General features: G+C 37.8%; 1 protein-coding gene across 1 annotated transcript in view; it reads right to left on the reverse strand.

Moving 5' to 3' along the window:
- OXCT1 (3-oxoacid CoA-transferase 1) overlaps nt 1–18,060 on the reverse strand; it is a 137,575-nt gene that overhangs the window by 69,087 nt on the left and 50,428 nt on the right. Inside the window, exons 8-9 of the mRNA XM_068535287.1 lie at nt 3,726–3,833; nt 2,177–2,291 (exon numbers count right to left, since the gene is read on the reverse strand). Of these exons, the coding sequence (XP_068391388.1) occupies nt 2,177–2,291; nt 3,726–3,833 (223 nt within the window). The remainder of the gene's footprint in view (nt 1–2,176; nt 2,292–3,725; nt 3,834–18,060) is intronic.

Raw genomic sequence — 18,060 nt, forward strand, 5'->3', positions numbered from 1 at the left:
AACTGGTTGGGATTAGCAGATGCAAACTATTATATATAGAATGGATAAACAACAAGGTCCTACCATATAGCACAGGGAACTATATTCAATATCCTGTGATAAACAATAATGAAAAAGAATCTATGTATGCATAACTGAGTCACTTTGCTGTACAGCAGAAGTTAAACACAACATTGTAAATCAACTACACTTCAATAAAATTTTTTCTAAAAGAAGAGCTAACTGAGGGTATTAAATCTTCTTCCTTAGGTGATCAAAGTTCTGACTTGTATGCAGTGGTGTGGATTCGACCTTGCATCTCAACACAAGCAGGCTGACCAGATCAGAAATACTAACACTGTCTGTGGGAATTCCCTGGTGGTCCAGTGGTTAGGACTTGGCACTTTCACTGCTGTGGGCCTGGGTTTGATCCCTGGTTGGGGAAGTAAGATCCTGTAAGCTGTGCACTGTGGCCAAAAAGCAAACAAACAAAAACTGACGCTGTCTGGAACTGCTGTCCACTACCACTGCAAACCACAGACTTTGACAGAATTAGTGCAAAGAATGATGGCACTCTGATGAGATTCTAGTAACAGTGAGTGCTTTGTGAATGAAGTCCAGAAAAGATAAAGTTTGTATATGCTGCCATATTATAGACTACAAAGGCCAGCAGGACAACTCAATGTGCCAAGTCACCTCTTGTGAATACAGTAAGTCTATGAAGCTATGATGATAGCTTCTTGGTTCACCTCTTACCAAATCACAATCTAGTGTAGACTTATTTGTACTTCATTTCTCACAGTGATGCATGGAACACACTGAGGTATTAATTCCATTATAATTATAAGCAGGCATTTTCAGGTAAGGGCAACCCAAATTACAAGTTTTATACCCCCCCTCTTTCATCATATGGTATAATTTTCTCAGTTCTTTAATATCTTTTAGTGAGTCAAATACCAGGGAGAAAAAAGCCTATGTAATTTGGGTTGAAAAGAGTAGGTGCTATGGAAAGACCATTTATATGAACTGACTTGCAAATATTTTTCATAGGCAATACAATGACAGTGAATAAAGGATACCTAGAAGCCATTATATCTAAAAATCAGCGTTATCATAGTCAGTGTTAAAATATCAATGGTAAACTAATTGACTGGAGGTAAGAAGAAAACCCAGAGACTAGCTTTCACCTGTTCAGCCCACTTGGTTGACTCTCTATCTTGCTGATACTGGAGGTGGAAGAGGAAGCACTATTATACTCTCTTCCCCTACGTGAATTCGCACCATAACTCAATGTATAAACTGAAAGATAAAGAAAAATGAAGTGGTGGAGGTAAAAAGAAAGTAAAAAAAAAAGAGTTCTCCTGTCAATATCAGTCTGAAAGAAGATTTTTATGGACTAGGGGAAGCTCAGAGAATGGAGACACATGTCATGTTTCTACTACCTCCTGTCCCAGGCCTTTAAGTATGGCTTTACTGGATTCACCATTCAACAAATATTTATCTTATCATACACTATTTGAATTTATACGTATTATTTGTATTATATAGTTCAACAGTTGATGTCTTGAAAATCAGCAAAATGGCGAATAGACTCACTGTTATTAAAACACATTCAAAATCCAAACACTAATTGCCCTAAATCATCTTCACCTACCTCTTTTTTGACAAAGTATTCAATATCTACAGCAGAATTTGAATCATTCATTGAATACCCTTACAAAACATCAGACACAAAAGGGTACATTCACAGAATCTTTGTCAGGGGAAACAAGAGGTTGTTAAGAAGTTGGATCTTACGTTTCAATGAGTATGTAAATGTCAGAACACAGAGAAAGTAAATAGCACTGGTTATAAGTAGTACTTCTGAGATTTGAAACCCTCATCTTGGGTAATCTCTTCTCCCAATTACCCTTAGTCAAATGCCAAATTATACTGAAATTCCTTATATATTAGAGAACAGCTAAGGAAATTTTCAGTCACCATTTTGTTTCAAGAAGGCAAAAGGATTATAATTCTAATTTCATTTATCTTGATATCTTTAGGTTATATGCCACATTTGTAAAAATTGATCAATTGCTTTAGAAGTTACAATGGACTAGAAAGGCATCACTATGCAGGTCGCCTAGTAACCTGATGAATATGTAAAAAGTGAGGGCTACGTCTTTGCCCAGCCTGCGGGGCAAGGAATAAAGGATACCATACATGCCATCCTCAAATTCAAGAGCTGCCCGCTTGATGATACGTTCCCTTACATTATCTCCAGGTTTACCAGATGTGGTTTTTACATCTTCCTCTTTCCGGATTGATAAACGCTTTAAAATAAACAGAAATAAATTATTCATGGTTGAGGTATACTTTGTATTTTAACACTACTGAAATACAAAACTCTCCCCCATTACTACTATAAGGCACATCTGCAATATAATGTAGAGAATTTTTAAATTTAAAAAAGAATACTATGGATAAAATTTGATGACAGAAATAATTCTTTAAAATGTAAGTGAAAGGACTTCCCTGGTGGTCCAGTGGCTAAGACTCTGCGCTCCCAATGCTGGGGGCCCGGGTTCAATCCCTGGTCAGGGAACTAGATCCCACATGCTGCAACTAAGACCCAGTGCAGCCAAATAAGTAAATTTAAAAAATAAATAAAACAAACAAATTAATTAATTAAACAAAAAGTAAGTGAAAGAGGTCAGATGTTTGAAGAGGAAGATGTAATTGTTCTGTCTCTTTGAAGCAAATAATTCCTCTGTTACTGTCACACTGAGTGCCACTACTGTTACTCTAAGACTCCTGCAACTGAACTCTCCTCAGGTGCTCTGGGATGGAGCCAGAATAAAGAAAAGGGAATAGACCTTGGGACTCTATTTTTGCAGGGCTGTGAGAATGTGTTTACCAGGTATTGCTGCTGCCAATTGCCTATTTCCACATGCAGAGTCTAGACTGGTTTTGCTATAACTGAATCACAGGAATCATAGAAATATCCAGAAACCAGCCAGAAAACTATTTCAGTTACTAAATCTCCTTGATACAGACTCTGGTTCCTGTTTGCAAATGTCCCGTTTTTGATCCCTGGCCCCTGATGTTAGTTTTAGATTGCAGAATGTCTTTCTGTTTGATGTCCGCGGGTAGAGGGTATCTCTGAATCCACGGTATCTCTTACTGCATGTCTATTCTGTTGCTGATCCCTAGACACTTCTGAATCTTGATATCAATTCTGGTCCAGCTGGTCTTCATGCTCTCAGTAGCCTTAGAGTACCTGCAATGCTCCCGGTACCCACTCCTTGCCACGATCTCATACCCACCAGCTGCCCAGAGCCCAACACTCATGGGAAATGATGTTCTGTCTGGACTCTATAATATGCAAAGACTTCAAGATAGATAGACAGTTCTGAACACTCAAACACTAAGAGTCCAGCAGGGGTAAAGCCACCAAAGACCTGATTATCCTCCTCTACCCTGTAGGACAACCAGCCAAAACTATACATCATAAATTAGGACAGTTACAAAAGCCTAGAAAAGCACGTAATTTGGTGATATACATGCTGTAAACACAAGGAACTGTTGAACTGGACAATTACATAGACAATCATATCCCCTCAAGATAAGACACATGAGAAGCTCCTATTAAGGTTCAGAGCAAGACTTCCTGTTCAGCTCTAATTCCTTATCATCTAGAATAGCCCCAGGGACACATCTCTGACAGTCAAATCCATAAATACTGACAGACAAGCTAAGTCAATTACCTCAATTCTTTTCTCATATTTTTCTCCCTTTATAAGGCGATGTACATAAATCTTAGGAATATGAATGTCTTCTGGGGCAAATGATCCAATATCCACAATTTCTTCAACCTAGGCAAAAAGAAAAAAAATTTTAATTACATAGTGAGGGCTTAAATTGAATATTTTTTATTAAAAAAAGATGAAGTATATGCATCTTTACCTCCAACTTAGGCTGGATATACAATGTAAGTATACATATACACATACACACACACATGCACACACAAATATACATATAAATCAGAGAGAGAGAAAGAATAAATACACACACACACGCAAACATACAAACTTCTAGATCCACAAAAATAGAAGAAATTCAAATACATGTGTCTGAACATAAAATACAGAACATAAAGCTCTAAAACTTTTCTTAAAACAGCCTCAGTTACAAATTTGTCAAATAGTTTGTCAGTACAGCTGCTTGAACTTTCACAAATTGCAACTCAACTATGCAAAATTTGAAAGCACATCCCTTAAACCCAGATTTTCAAAATTAATGGGAAATTTATCATATCAAAGACAAAAATCTGTAACAACATCTGCTTGGTCAATCGCTTTTTAAATATAGATACAAATGCTATTTGTAACCATTTTTAATTATTCCTGTTATTAGCTTCCTAGGATCGTGATAGAACTGCAATTGCTGAAATAATTTTACTTTAAGATTGATCATTAATTTCAATATGGAAATTTGAAAAAGGAAATATTAACTAATAACTGGAAATTCTAAAAATCAGAACTAAAGTTATTCACAGAGCAAAGGGAAATTTATAGCAATACTGAATGCCCCAAGTTAGTCTGCTATTTTAGAATTCATTTTTAAAGAAGAGAAAAGAAATCATATTTTTACATCAACATTAAAAAAAAAAACCCTCAGAATAACAAGGATCAAGAAAAACTACAGTCAACATCGTTGAGATCAAAAAATTATATTTCTGGGGGCTTCCCTGGTGGTCCAGTGGTTAAGAATCTGCCTTCCAATGCAGGGGATGCAGGTTCAATCTCTGGTCGGGGAACTAAGATCCCAACATGCCGTGGGGCAAGTAAGCCCGCGTGCCGCAACTACTGAGCCCACGCTCTCTGGAACCCGAACGCCACAACTAGAGAGAAGCCCATGTGTTGCAACTAAGACCCAATGCAGCCAAATAAATTAATTAATTAATTAATTAATTAAAAGAAAATTTTTTTAAATTAACAACAAAATTATCTTCCTGGTGCCAAGAAAAATATCGTCTTGAAGACTGAGAGTGCTCAGCTTAATAGACGTCATACCTAAAGCAAAGAACTGTCTGCAACTGAACTGACTTGTACAAGGAGAGTTGTATTATACTGTCTCCTTAAACTAGTAACTGAACTCTCCAGAAGTTTTTGAGGTTAAGCACCCCCTTTCCTTTCTGCTATTCTACCATGTATGCCCACACCACACTCCCTCCACAATGAAAGAATAACAGGGATTAACAAGAGTCATTTTCATTATTGTGCACTACTTCTAAATAGCTGAAGAAGAATACGACGCAATGGATAAAAGCTATCTTCTCTGATAAACAGAAGGATCTTAACAAAAATAAAACAGAAACTCCAAGGAAGAGTCAATAAACATGTGGGCATCCAAGTTGAAACAGTGGGTAGAGATGTCCATCTATACTCATATGAGAATGAGTCAGAAGGCAAGGGGACTCCCCATCACTGTACTCCATATCTTCTCCTCCAAACTTCTCTATGCTCTGAAATACCAAGAGCATAGCCTTCACTTTTTTACATATTCATCAGGTTAGTAGGCCTCCTGCATATTGATCCTTTTCTAGCCCAATGCAACCAAGGTGGTGACCAGGTAAACAGGAGGTGGACACAGGAAATGCAGAGCAGCTAAGCACTACTTCTACCTCTTCAACTAGTTGGAAATTTCAGCCATTAGGGTTCATTCACATCTTTACACTTATTCGATTCAAGCCTTCAAAGAAGTTCTTGACTTTAATAATTTATCCTGAGGATATATGTGAAGAATTACTATTCATGAAAATATTGGCCACGGCATTTGTTAAAATGACGAGTTGGAAACAACCTAAAGGATCAACAATAGAATAATGGTAAAATATATATGGTGCATCCACATGATAATCAGTATTATGGCTCTCATAATATTTAATGACATCTCATAATATAATGCTTCATAAAAATGCAAGATTCTATATAAATATTTACAGATATGCTCTTTGGCTCAATTATTTCTTTCTACAAAAAACTGAGAGGAAAAACACATAGGAAATTAACACTGAAATGTTAATCATTTTTATCCCTGGGTGACAGTACCAAGTTATTTTTGTGTAATTTTACTTTTATAATCAAGAGGTGAAAAACCTACAATTTTTTTTTTAAAGCTGCAATAGACATTAAGTAGACAGTTTCCAAAACTAGGAAATACAAAAGTGGAGGATGTGATAAATTGCTTAGTTAGCCATGTACCAAAAGGACATGTTAAAAAGAAAATCGAGACTTAAGAAAAACTGTGATTTCTAAACTCTAAAAGCACTTACAACATTATGAAATAAGTTATGGAAACACTTTTTGTTTACATTTTTGAAGATAATGTAAATTATTCTCCATACCTAATGCTATTTCAAAAGTTCAGGCCCTCCTGTCTCTTGCTTGAATTATTGCATCAGCTTCCTAATAGGTATCCCTGCATCTACCCTTCAGCAGGAGCGAGAAACATATCGGAGAAGAAAAGAAAGTAACCCTTTTCACTTAAACCAAAACTGTTGATGGTAACCAATCACGATTTTCTTCTGGTTCCACCAAAGAAAGTTTTGACAAAAAACACCAAATAAGACCAAGTTTCTTTACCAAGGGCAATTACATCATGACTTTCACAACAAATGGAGTGGAAGAATGTGTCCTGCTAAAACAACTCTGATGAAAAGCAAGAATCTGGTTAAACATAATCAGTTCCAGGCTTTGTCATCCTAATATGAATGATTTTCATATTGTCAAAATGCATGGGCAGCATTTGTCAACACAATATCAACACTCAACAGTATTGAAAATTTCTATACAAAAACCAAAGCTTTCTCAGAGCTGGTTAGCAGAGTTAAATGCAGAGGAAGAAAATATTTGAAGTACAAACCAAAAGAAGAAAACATATGTTTTCAGACAATCTGTGAAAAGATTTTACAAAAAAAAAAAAACAAAAAACTGAAGAGGCAGAACTAAATGCTAGCCACTGAAGGAATTGAAGGCTTCTGTGCTGGTTTTGTGTGATCTTGAGAAAGAACAGTGAGAAAGAACCAATGTGTGGGGGGAGAGGGGGGATCTGGTGAGATCAGGCAGTAACATGAGAGTCAAAGGAAATCTGAAAAGAAAAAGATGAATAGAACAAGTTCGTTAAGGAAGAAGTAAAAATAAAAGCTCACAAGAGCACCCACTAAGCATGGCAGAAACGTACCTCCTGAAATCAGAAGTGGGTAAGATAGAGAATAAAGAACAAAGAAAAAGCCTCAGTGCAGAGCATTGGGCATGTTTAAGTGTCCTCGGACAAGGTCAAGATGGAGGAGAGGTGGTAGCTAAGAGCAACCCAGGCTTCTCCCTGGCACGATGCATAGTCCTTATGCAGCACCATCTGGTACATCCAGAAATCCAGACACTTGAGGCTTCTCTAATCAGTACTTGTCTTTGGTTATTAGCAGGAAAATAGAGGCTAGGAAATGTTAATTATTATTGATTTGAACTTTGTTTTAAAAGGTTGCTTTCTCTACCCTGCACCCTTCCTACTTTATAATTCCGAAAAGCTGTATTTTAAAGTTCGGAGAAGGATAAGAATTCATCCTCAGGTGACAAGTGTTTTTGTTTTTACTTGGCGAACATTATATCTCAGGTAAGGTAACAGAGGAGCAGCAAGGCAATAACCTTCTTATTTTTTATTTTATTTTACTGACAACCGCTGTCGGGTATAGCCACAAAAATGGGCCCAGCCCTGAAGGTTGTTAGTGGAAAAAGCTGCACACCTGCAAACCTCGCTGTGTAATACAAAGTGAGGCCTGTGGTGCGAGGAAGGGGAGGAATCACACTGCAGATTTTTTTCCTGAGTCATTTTAATCTTCGAAAAGCCTTAGGATGAATATTCTTCTTTTGTCCAGAAATTTTAAAAGCAGACAACAACAGCAATAATGGCTAGAATCTTATAACACTAGGTAATCCCAAATTAACAACAACAAAAAAAGCCTTGGAAGACTAGAAAAATGGAAGAGGGAAGCAATGAGCAATAACCGAAAAAGTTACAAGCTAGATGCAGACGTGCTCTGGATACTAATTTAACCCAGAAAAATGGGGAAGAGAAAGAAGAAATGTGGAGCAAAAGGGGGGGTCAGCGTGCAGGGCATCCCTCCCCAAAAATCCAAAGGAGCAAGAAGGTGCACGTCTTCTTAAGCTTCATGCTAAGGGGTAATTTGACTAGTACAAAAATATAGGAGAAAATGGCATGAAAGCTAAAAAGGCCTGGGTCAAATACATAGGGTCTTAGATGTCTCTATAGAAAAGCACAAAGACTGAAAAGATTAGTGGCTATTAATGAATTTGCAATCTTATAAACAATTGTAAATACAATTGCATAGTCATTGAAACCTTGTAGATTGGATCTTATGCTAATGGACATTCTCCAATGTCCGGTGACAAAAGAACAAGCTATGTCAAGAAAATATGCACATGCCTGGGAAGCCACTGACCTATGATGAGATGTGGTAAAATATATTTAAGGTGACTTCAAAAGGAGAAAGAATATCACACTAATGGCCATATAATCAGAGTGCTCACCAAACTAAAGATGTAGATGGCTTATTTTTAACAGAAATGACAAAACTAACTCGGAAACAAGATAGTGATGTAAGATGGTGATATCATGGGAGATGCCAATTATCTGAACATCTTCTTTTCATCATATTCTGCTGATAAATTCTATATTCCCTTCTGACAAGTTCTAGTTTTCAGAATGAAACAGTGAGAGAAACCATGATTCAGGACTTCTAACCAATAAGGATAAACTGCTTGGTAAAGTAGAAATGATGGAAACCCTGAGGGAAAGTGACAGTGTAAAACTGGAATTTGTAATAGACCAGGAACTGAATCCCGGCCATACACAGAAATGTATCCTGCTCTTTGAAGGAAAGCAGATTTCGAAAAGTTGAGAGAAAAAAATAAGGATCAGGATCAAGTGGTCAGAAATGCTAAATGATAGATGGGTTTACGAGGGATGTGAGGCTCTCAAAACCCCCATTCTGGGCTTCCCTGGTGGCGCAGTGGTTGGGAATCTGCCTGCCAATGCAGAGGACACGGGTTCGAGCCCTGGTCCGGGAAGATCCCGCATGCCTCGGAGCAACTAAGCCCGTGCGCCACAACTACTGAGACTGCGCTCTAGAGCCCGCGAGCCACAACTACTGAGCCCGCATGCCACAACTACTGAAGCCCGCGTACCTGGAGCCTGTGCTCTGCACGCAACAAGAGAAGCCACTGCAATGAGAAGCCCGCGCAACACAACAAAGAGTAGCCCCCGCTCGCCACAACTAGAGAAAGCTCCATGCACAGCAACGAAGACCCAATGCAGCCAAAATAAATAAATAAATAAAATATTAAAAAAAAAAAACACCCCATTCTGACAGTATGAAAATGGATCATCTTGACGAAGAGAGAATGGTACATAAAGAAAGAATATAATAACATGGATAGCCATGTGTTTCCTCATATTTTAAAAGGGCTATCTACAAAACGGAAACAGACTCACAGACATAGAGAACAGACTTCTGGTTGCCAAGGGAGGGGGAGGGGGAGAGGGATGGACTGGGAGTTTGGGGTTAGTACACAGATGCAAACAACTATTACAACAAGGTCCTACTGTAAAGCACATGGAACTATATCCAATCCCCTGGGATAAACCATAATGGAAAAGAATATAAAAAAAGAATGTATAACAAACAAAACAACTAATACTAAACTTTTATTGGGTTATTTGTATGGAAATATGTTAATATAAATGTTTCAGACATTACATGAAATTTCTAAAAATCTTATTATGTTCTGGTATAATGTTATAAGTCATAATCCTAGTTATTACTTTAAAATGTATATCTCAGAAATAACTAATTTTCTTGTCAACTGCATTATTATGAACTTTCATCAAATCTTTAACTGTGGTCATTTTTAAGTCTTTTGTCATTTACAGACAGTTCTGGGTGTACTCTGATGCTTTTGCAAATATGTTCCTATAAAAGGGTTTCATCTTCAAGAAATTCATGGAAAAGACTCTGACAAGTACAGGTTTCTGGTAACTGACTGTACTGCTGAACTGAATGAATAAGCATTTTCAGAACTCTAATGAAAAACTGATGAACTCATAAAAGTGCTAACAAAAGATCAAGATGAAAAAAAAATTAATTACATGGGACTGAGTGAACTGATGAGGATGAGTATAATTTTTGTGACTTTCTGTTTGAATTAAAAAAAAAAAATCCCACAAGGACTCAGAGGCAAAGAATATACAAATTTTCACTGCAAAGTAAAGGAGCTGCTACAGTGGAGGATTACTGGACTGAATGTCAATATTATGACATAGTATGAGTGTGTTTCATGTTTGGTAATTGCAATCATTGTTGCTTTTGTTGTGGTCATCCATGTACAATGCTTGATGTCAGTCTATTTATCTCTTGTAAAAATAAAATACAGTGTGTGTGGGTGTGGGAAAAAAAAAAAAAAGACAGAAGCCCGGTCGGTAAACACATTTTGATTGCAAGGTAAAAAAATAAATAAATAAATAAATGTAGCACACAGAAGGAAAAAAAAAAAAAACCCTTGCCATCAGGGAGTTCAGGTCTTTTTAGCATTAGCTGCCTGTTCTTCTTGCTTGGTGCCCTGCAAATAAACGCTGTAATTTCCTTCACTAAAAAAAAAAAAAAGAAAAAAAGAAAGAATGTATAAATGTGTATAACTGAGTCACTTTGCTGTACAGCAGAAATTAGCACAACATTGTAAATCAACTATACTTCAATTTAAAAAAAAAGAGCTCATACAAAAGAGAGACACACATGACCTAGGACAAATGGACGTCACGTGAAACTTTAACAGGTAGGTCAAAGGGTACAAAATTGTAATGAAATCAGTCCTGTCCAAATACTAAAGGTGATGAAAGAGTGGTTTCTGGGGTGATTTTGTTGTTGCTGATGGGGAGTTCAGACATGGTCATCATGACTGTTAGAGAGAGAGGACAGAATAAAGCACAGCAGTTCAATTCCCCTTTACTCCTGACTTCACCATCAGGGAGAAGAAAAGGGCAGAAATAATACGGCTAAGGAAGAACTGAATTCCAAGAAGAGATACCTAGATTCTCCAAATTAATTCTAGGCTGTACCCACAAAAATTATATCTCAGGATTCTTAAAGAGCCTGAAAATATGGCCACAGAATTACAGTCAAGTAAAAAATGGTACAGATGTCAGTAGATGGAGAGAGACAAATACACAAATATACTCCTTTTCAAACTGGGGCTTGATTCACAACAGTGTCTTAAGATGGATTATTGGTACTTCCCTGGCAGTCCAATGGTTAAGACTCTGCGCTTCCACTGCAGGGGACATGGGTTTGATCCCTGGTTGGGGAACTAAGGTCCCACATGCCGCATGCTGCAGCCACTCCCCCTCCCCCCCCAAAAAAGGATTACTGAACAAATGGTCTATAAGGTCATAAGCAGAGAAAAGAATACTGCTAGACACCAATACAAGTCTTTCCCCACACCAAACCCTGCCAAATGAACTTCATTAACTTGCAGATCTAGCTAGCTCATTGGTGGGCCAAGAGAAAAGCACAGGGTAAGATTTCACAAAGCACCTGACCAACTCCCTCAAGTTAGAGTTTTATAGACATACTGGGAAAATGTGACTTGGTTTCGTTCACTTTAAATCAACAAATATTAATTAAGCACCTACTAGATACAACAGTGAAGAAAACAGGAAGCCCATTCTGATGTACAGATAGGTAGATAACAGAAGAACCACAGAAGTACCTGATGGCTTGACAAAGTCTTAGAAGTCTCTGATGCTGTGGTTTTTAACTTTGGGGGAACCATGTACTTCTTTAAGAATCTGATGAGGGGCTTCCCTGGTGGCACAGTGGTTGAGAATCTGCCTGCCAATGCAGGGCACACGGGTTTGAGCCCTGGTTTGGGAAGATCCCACATACCATGGAGCGACTAGGCCCGTGAGCCACAATTACTGAGCCTGCGAGTCTGGAGCCTGTGCTCCGCAACAAGAGAGGCCGCGATGGTGAGAGGCCCGCACACTGCGATGAAGAGTGGCCCCCACTTGCCACAACTAGAGAAAGCCCTCTCACAGAAACAAAGACCCAACACAGCCATAAATAAATAAATAAATAAATAAAATTAAACTTTAAAAAAAAAAAAAGCATAACAATGATTTATACTCTAAAAAAAAAAAAAAGAATCTGATGAAAGTTACAATATCTGCTCACACAAAAATATTTCCTGACCTATAAAGTCCCTCTTAAGATGACAGGGGATTTGTCCATAACCATTGCCCATTTCTACCCTCCAGCCTCAGGGAGACCCCAGATTAGAAAAGAACCCCTGTTCTAGTGCTTTGATGTCTTTGGTCCTATCCTGTTCAATGTCTTTATCAAGGCCTTAAATGAAGACAGGGAACACATCCTGAGTTCATTATAGTTAAGGGGCAAGGGTCTGGGTGCAACAGGCAATTCTGAACAGATATATTCCCATCTGTGTCAGAGAAGACAATCTCAGGCTCATGACCTCCAAGTATTTAGCAAAAGTTTGGGTAAAAAAACAATGATTTAGGAGCCCAACCACTCTTTTAATGCTCCAAGAAGATTATGCTCTTAGAGAAAACCTGTATCTTTTTACCACAGTTATAAAGAGTTCTTTCTTGCAATTAAAACAGTGCCTAAGATCAAATTCTGTCTAGTTTTAATAGCAAGAATAGTTGTACTTCACTTAATCATTAGTTTCCTTTAAATTATATGTACTATGGTGGGAGGGAGGAGTAAATTAGGAGTTTGGGATTATCATATACACACTACTACATATAAAATAGATAACCAACAAGGACCTACTGTATAGCATAGGGAACTCTACTCAGTATTCTGTAGTTACCTACATGGGAAAAGAATCTGAAAAAGAATGGATATATGTATATGTACAACTGAATCACTTTGCCATACATCTGAAACTAACACAACATTGTAAATCAACTATACTCCAATATAAAATAAAAATTAAATTAAAAAATTATATGTACTATCAACTATATAAATGAGTAAATTTTTTTAAATTTATTTATTTTATTTATTTCTTTTTGGCTGTGTTGGGTCTTTGTTGCTGCGCATGGGCTTTCTCTAGTTGTGGAGATGGGGAGCTACTCTTCATTGCGGTGTGTGGGCTTCTCACTGTGGTGGCTTCTCTTGTTGCGGAGCACAGGCTCTAGGTGTGCAGGCTTCAGTAGTTGTGGCGCATGGGCTTAGCTGCTCCATGGCATGTGGGATCTTCCCGGACCAGGGCTCGAACCCATGTCCCCTGCATTGGCAGGTGGATTCTTAACCACTGTGCCACCAGGGAAGACCCTAAATGAGTAATTTTTATTTGACATCTTGTGTTTGCCATTACAGTATAATTTTTCATCCAGTCCTAGCTCCATTTTAAAGCCCCACCATTGCTTTTCTTTCTTCGTATAGCCCTACTTTTAATTGATGTTATCTTGTATATTTTCTGTGTCTTATAAGCTACTTTACATCATCTCTGGAACAAAATGTATAAAAATTAAACAGTACATTTATCAAATTGGAGAATGACACAAGGCCAGAAAGAATAGTTGGTACAATGAAGATAGAAAATGGTCTCTACTGGTTAGGAAAATAAAATGAGCCAATGAAGTGAACGAAATCAAGCACAGATCAAAGTTAATATTGTAAAATAATACCTGGCCTAGTAATTTTTTCTAGGAAATAAAAGGGTTTAGTTAACCACCAGCAAAAACACTATAATGAGACAGAGATACCCCGAGAACAACAAAAGACTCTTCCTTTCTCCACTTGTCCAACCTCAGAGTTGATGATAATCACCTTCGACCTCATGTTCCTCATTACAAAACAAAAGCAGTTCTTCCTCCCTACAATGTCTCATTTAAAAACATGGGATGAGAAAGAAAATGGATGAAGCAGTTTGAACTCATTAGAAGAAAAGCTTTACCTAAAATAACCTAATTTACTAAAACTGTGACTAGCAGAAAAATAGGACATATGGATTTTCAAAGAGTAAGTATTACTCACTTCATGGACTATCCCAATAGTTTATGTAGAATGGAAGAAGTGTTTTTAAACAAATTCAAAAGCAGTTAATGGTATTACTTTCATCTCCACTGACACTAATACGACATCCAGTCTAGTCCATGATGGCATTCTGCCTTCACACTTTTTACTTAACCAAAAAATGCCAACCTTCACTAAGTATGTGATTTAATAACATGCAGGCAGTATTATAAATATCCAATTTTATTTGTCCTATCTTTTTCTAAAAGAAAATTTTATTACGGCTGTAGCAAATCCAAAGAAGTAATTAAAATGAGTACATCTACCCAAAGGAATTAAAATACTTCTAACGCATTCATTCAAAGCACCAGCCTTATCTATAATAGTAAGAAAAAAATTACACCATTAACACATACTCCAAGAAAAACAGCAAGACATGATATAATTAACAGAATTAACTAGGAACATTTTTCAATGAAGAGAGTTATGGAGAAAAAAGGAGAGAAAAAAAGTTTGTGTTGGGTTTTACAGCCACAGAAAAACTGCCTATTAGAGATGTCAACTAAAACTTTAAAAGGTTACGTTTTTAAGACTGTTTCCTTCAGTTGGGGGCTGTTAATCATCCTTGGAGCTTTTTATAATTCAAGAACACAGTACTTACCACAGAAACTGCAAAGAAGAATTGGGTTAAACTCTAACATTTCCAGAACACAGATAATCGCTGCTTAACCCAACAGGGGCTGTGACTGAATTCGGTTTGTGAATGGCTCAATTCCTAAACTTAAAATCGTTTAGCTTGTGCCACTTGGAATAAAAGCTTTGTCATTTAATCTTCTAAATGTTCTCAGTATGTTTTCATTTCTAGGAAGCAGTAAGCAAAGTTGAATCCTATTTATTTCATTAAGAAAATTAAAATGCCATGTTTGTTTTCCCTGATTTAGAGTAATAAAGTAGTCATAAGATGCAAAAATAAATAAACTTCAAAACAAAATACTTTCTTTCCTCTCTCTGTAGCTCAATTTCTAAAACTAGACCTTTAAGTCAGTCCTAAAGACATTCAAACATATTCATCACATTCTCAACTGTGATTTTAGCATTAAGATCAAATGACTCTTCCCTTAGGACAACTGGCAGAGACACACAATCAGTTTTACGGCTGGCATCACTTGTTTTGATACCGAGCAGGACCTGTGGGGCTCCTGGGCGCAAAAGTCTTTCAGTGTTCCCCATTTCTTGATTACAGGAAATAGGTTTCAGCCTCCAGGACCTTCCCTGCGTTCCAAAAGGCAGGTTCAAACAGTTGATAATTAGGGAAGGAAGGGGATGCAGAGACAAGGGAGGAACAGTCAAGAGAGACAATAATGCAGCCTTGGGGCAAGGTCCCGGTTCCCCATCAAGGGATATCCATAACAATATTTTTGAGCTGTTTTGCAGATACTAAAACCCCCACTAGAGGGGAGAAATTAACGATATGCTGCCCACAAGCTTGTAGACCCCAGACCAGTTGGAACCAGAAGGTTGATAATGCTGAATCCCACTTACCTCACCACCAACCAATCAGAAGAATGTCCACAAGCTGATCATGCCCTCTTTGAACCATTACTACACAACTTCTCACTACCTCCCCAGCTGGGGACACACGGTTTGAGGACATTAGCCTGCTGTGGCCCCCTTTGCCTGGCAAAGCAATAAAGCTATTCATTTCTACTTTACTCAAAACTCTGTCTCCAAAAGTTAATTTGGTGTCAGGTACAGAGGCCTGATTTGGCTTCAGTTTTCAGTTTTTTCCAACAAGTTGAATTTCAGCCTCTAGTCATCACTAGGAAACCAGTCCTAACTCTGAAGTTATCATTCACAGCAATCCCTGAAACCTACAGTGAATAAAGCTGATCGAGGTCTCGAATCTAAAATGTCTTCTGAGCGTACATAGCTCATCCCCAAAACTCAACGCCATATTCGAAAAGTTAAGAATGACAATTAAAAGAAGCATGCTGGGGATCGAATCCGTGACCTTGGCACTATTAGGACCACGCTCTAACCAACTGAGCTAACATGCTATGCAGCTCAATATCAAAAAAACAAACAACCCGATCCAAAACTGGGCAGAAGACCTAAGTAGACATTTCTCCAAAGAAGATATACAGATTGCCAACAAACACGTGAAAGGATGCTCAACACCACTAATCGTTAGAGAAATGCAAATCAAAACTACAATGAGGTATCACCTCACACCAGTCAGAATGGCCATCATCAAAAAGTTTACAAATAATAAATGCTGGAGAGGGTGTGGGGAAAAGGGAACCCTCTTGCACTGCTGGTGGGAATGTAAATTGATACAGCCACTATGGAGAACAGTATGGAGGTCCCTTAAAAAAATAAAAATAGAACTACCATATGACCCAGCAATCCCACTACTGGGCATATACCCTGAGAAAACCATAATTCAGAAAGAGTCATGTACCACAATATTCATTGCAGCTCTATTTACAATAGCCAGGACATGGAAGCAACCTAAGTGTCCATCGACAGATGAATGGATAAAGATGTGGCACATATATACAATGGAATATTACCCAGCCATAAAAAGAAATGAAATTGAGTTATTTGCAGTGAGGTGGATGGCCCTAGAATGTGTCATACAGAGTGAAGTAAGTCAGAAAGAGAAAAACAAATACCGTATGCTAACACATATATATGGAATCTAAAAAAAACGGTTCTGAAGAACCTAGAGGCAGGACAGGAATAAAGACGCAGACGTAGAGAATGGACTTGAGGATACGGGGAGGGGGAAGGGTAAGCTGGGATGAAGTGAGAGAGTGGCATGGACATATATACACTACCAAATGTAAAATAGATAGCTAACGGGAAGCAACCACATAGCACAGGGAGATCAGCTTGGTGCTTTGTGACCACCTAGAGCGGTAGGATAGGGAGGGTGGGAGGGGAACGCAGAGGGAGGAGATATGGGGATATATGTATATGTATAGCTGATTCACTTTGTTATAAAGCAGAAACTAACACAGCATTGTAAAGCAATTATACTCCAATAAAGATGTTAAAAAAAAAAAAGCATGTTTATCTTTTAGACAGAATTTCCCTTCTTCCATTAAAGAGAAGTGGCTGTGATTGATAGAAGAGAGTAATTTACTATGTCAGTAGTTTGTAAGAGAAGGATTTTTGTCCACATGATTCTAATGCCATGTATTTCACTGACTTCTGCTATCCTGAAAAAATGAGATAACAGAGTATGATATAGAGAACTGCATTTGGGGTCAAAAGATGTAGATTCTGGGTTTTAGGTCTAATATCTTCTTGTACTGTGTTCTTATGCGAACCACTTAAGGCCATTTCATCTCTAAAATGTGAAAGTTGAACTTTAAGTGACGTCTAATATTCTTTCTAGCCCTTACATGTTGTAAGTCTACATCAGTTGCTGGATGTTCCACAACAAAGACCTCAAAGTACACACATTAACCTACAGTATCTTTCTAATTATATTCTAGATTATTGAGCCCTAGATCAATCCCCTTTTACTGGGTGTACTTTGTTAAATGCAACACATGATTTTAATTCCATGCCACTTATTATACCTTCAGTACTCCTCTGCACTTGTGTATATGCTATGCCAATTCTCTCCTGACTAACCAGCCTGTTGCATTTACAAGGCCAGTTTATTTGCCACTAATTTATCATCTTTTGCAAATCTAGTTAACTACGATATGCCTTGTTCTCCTTTAGCTGAGCAATAAAAGCCTATTGAATCAGACACACTATCTATTCCAGCCAGCATTAAAAGGCACACCATGAGATAGTGATCCCAGAGAAATCAGAGAAACCTAGTCACTGTAATAAGGAAGGGAATTACAGAACACCTGATGGCAGATTATCAAGCCTCTCAAAGCAAGGCCCAAAAAAGACCTCAACTATAAAGCCGTCAGGAAAAACCACTGAGCATAAGCCATTTTTTACTTTCTTATAGACTA

The sequence above is a fragment of the Eschrichtius robustus genome, chromosome 2, assembly GCF_028021215.1.
Source record: "Eschrichtius robustus isolate mEscRob2 chromosome 2, mEscRob2.pri, whole genome shotgun sequence".
NCBI classification, from domain to species: Eukaryota; Metazoa; Chordata; class Mammalia; order Artiodactyla; family Eschrichtiidae; genus Eschrichtius; species Eschrichtius robustus.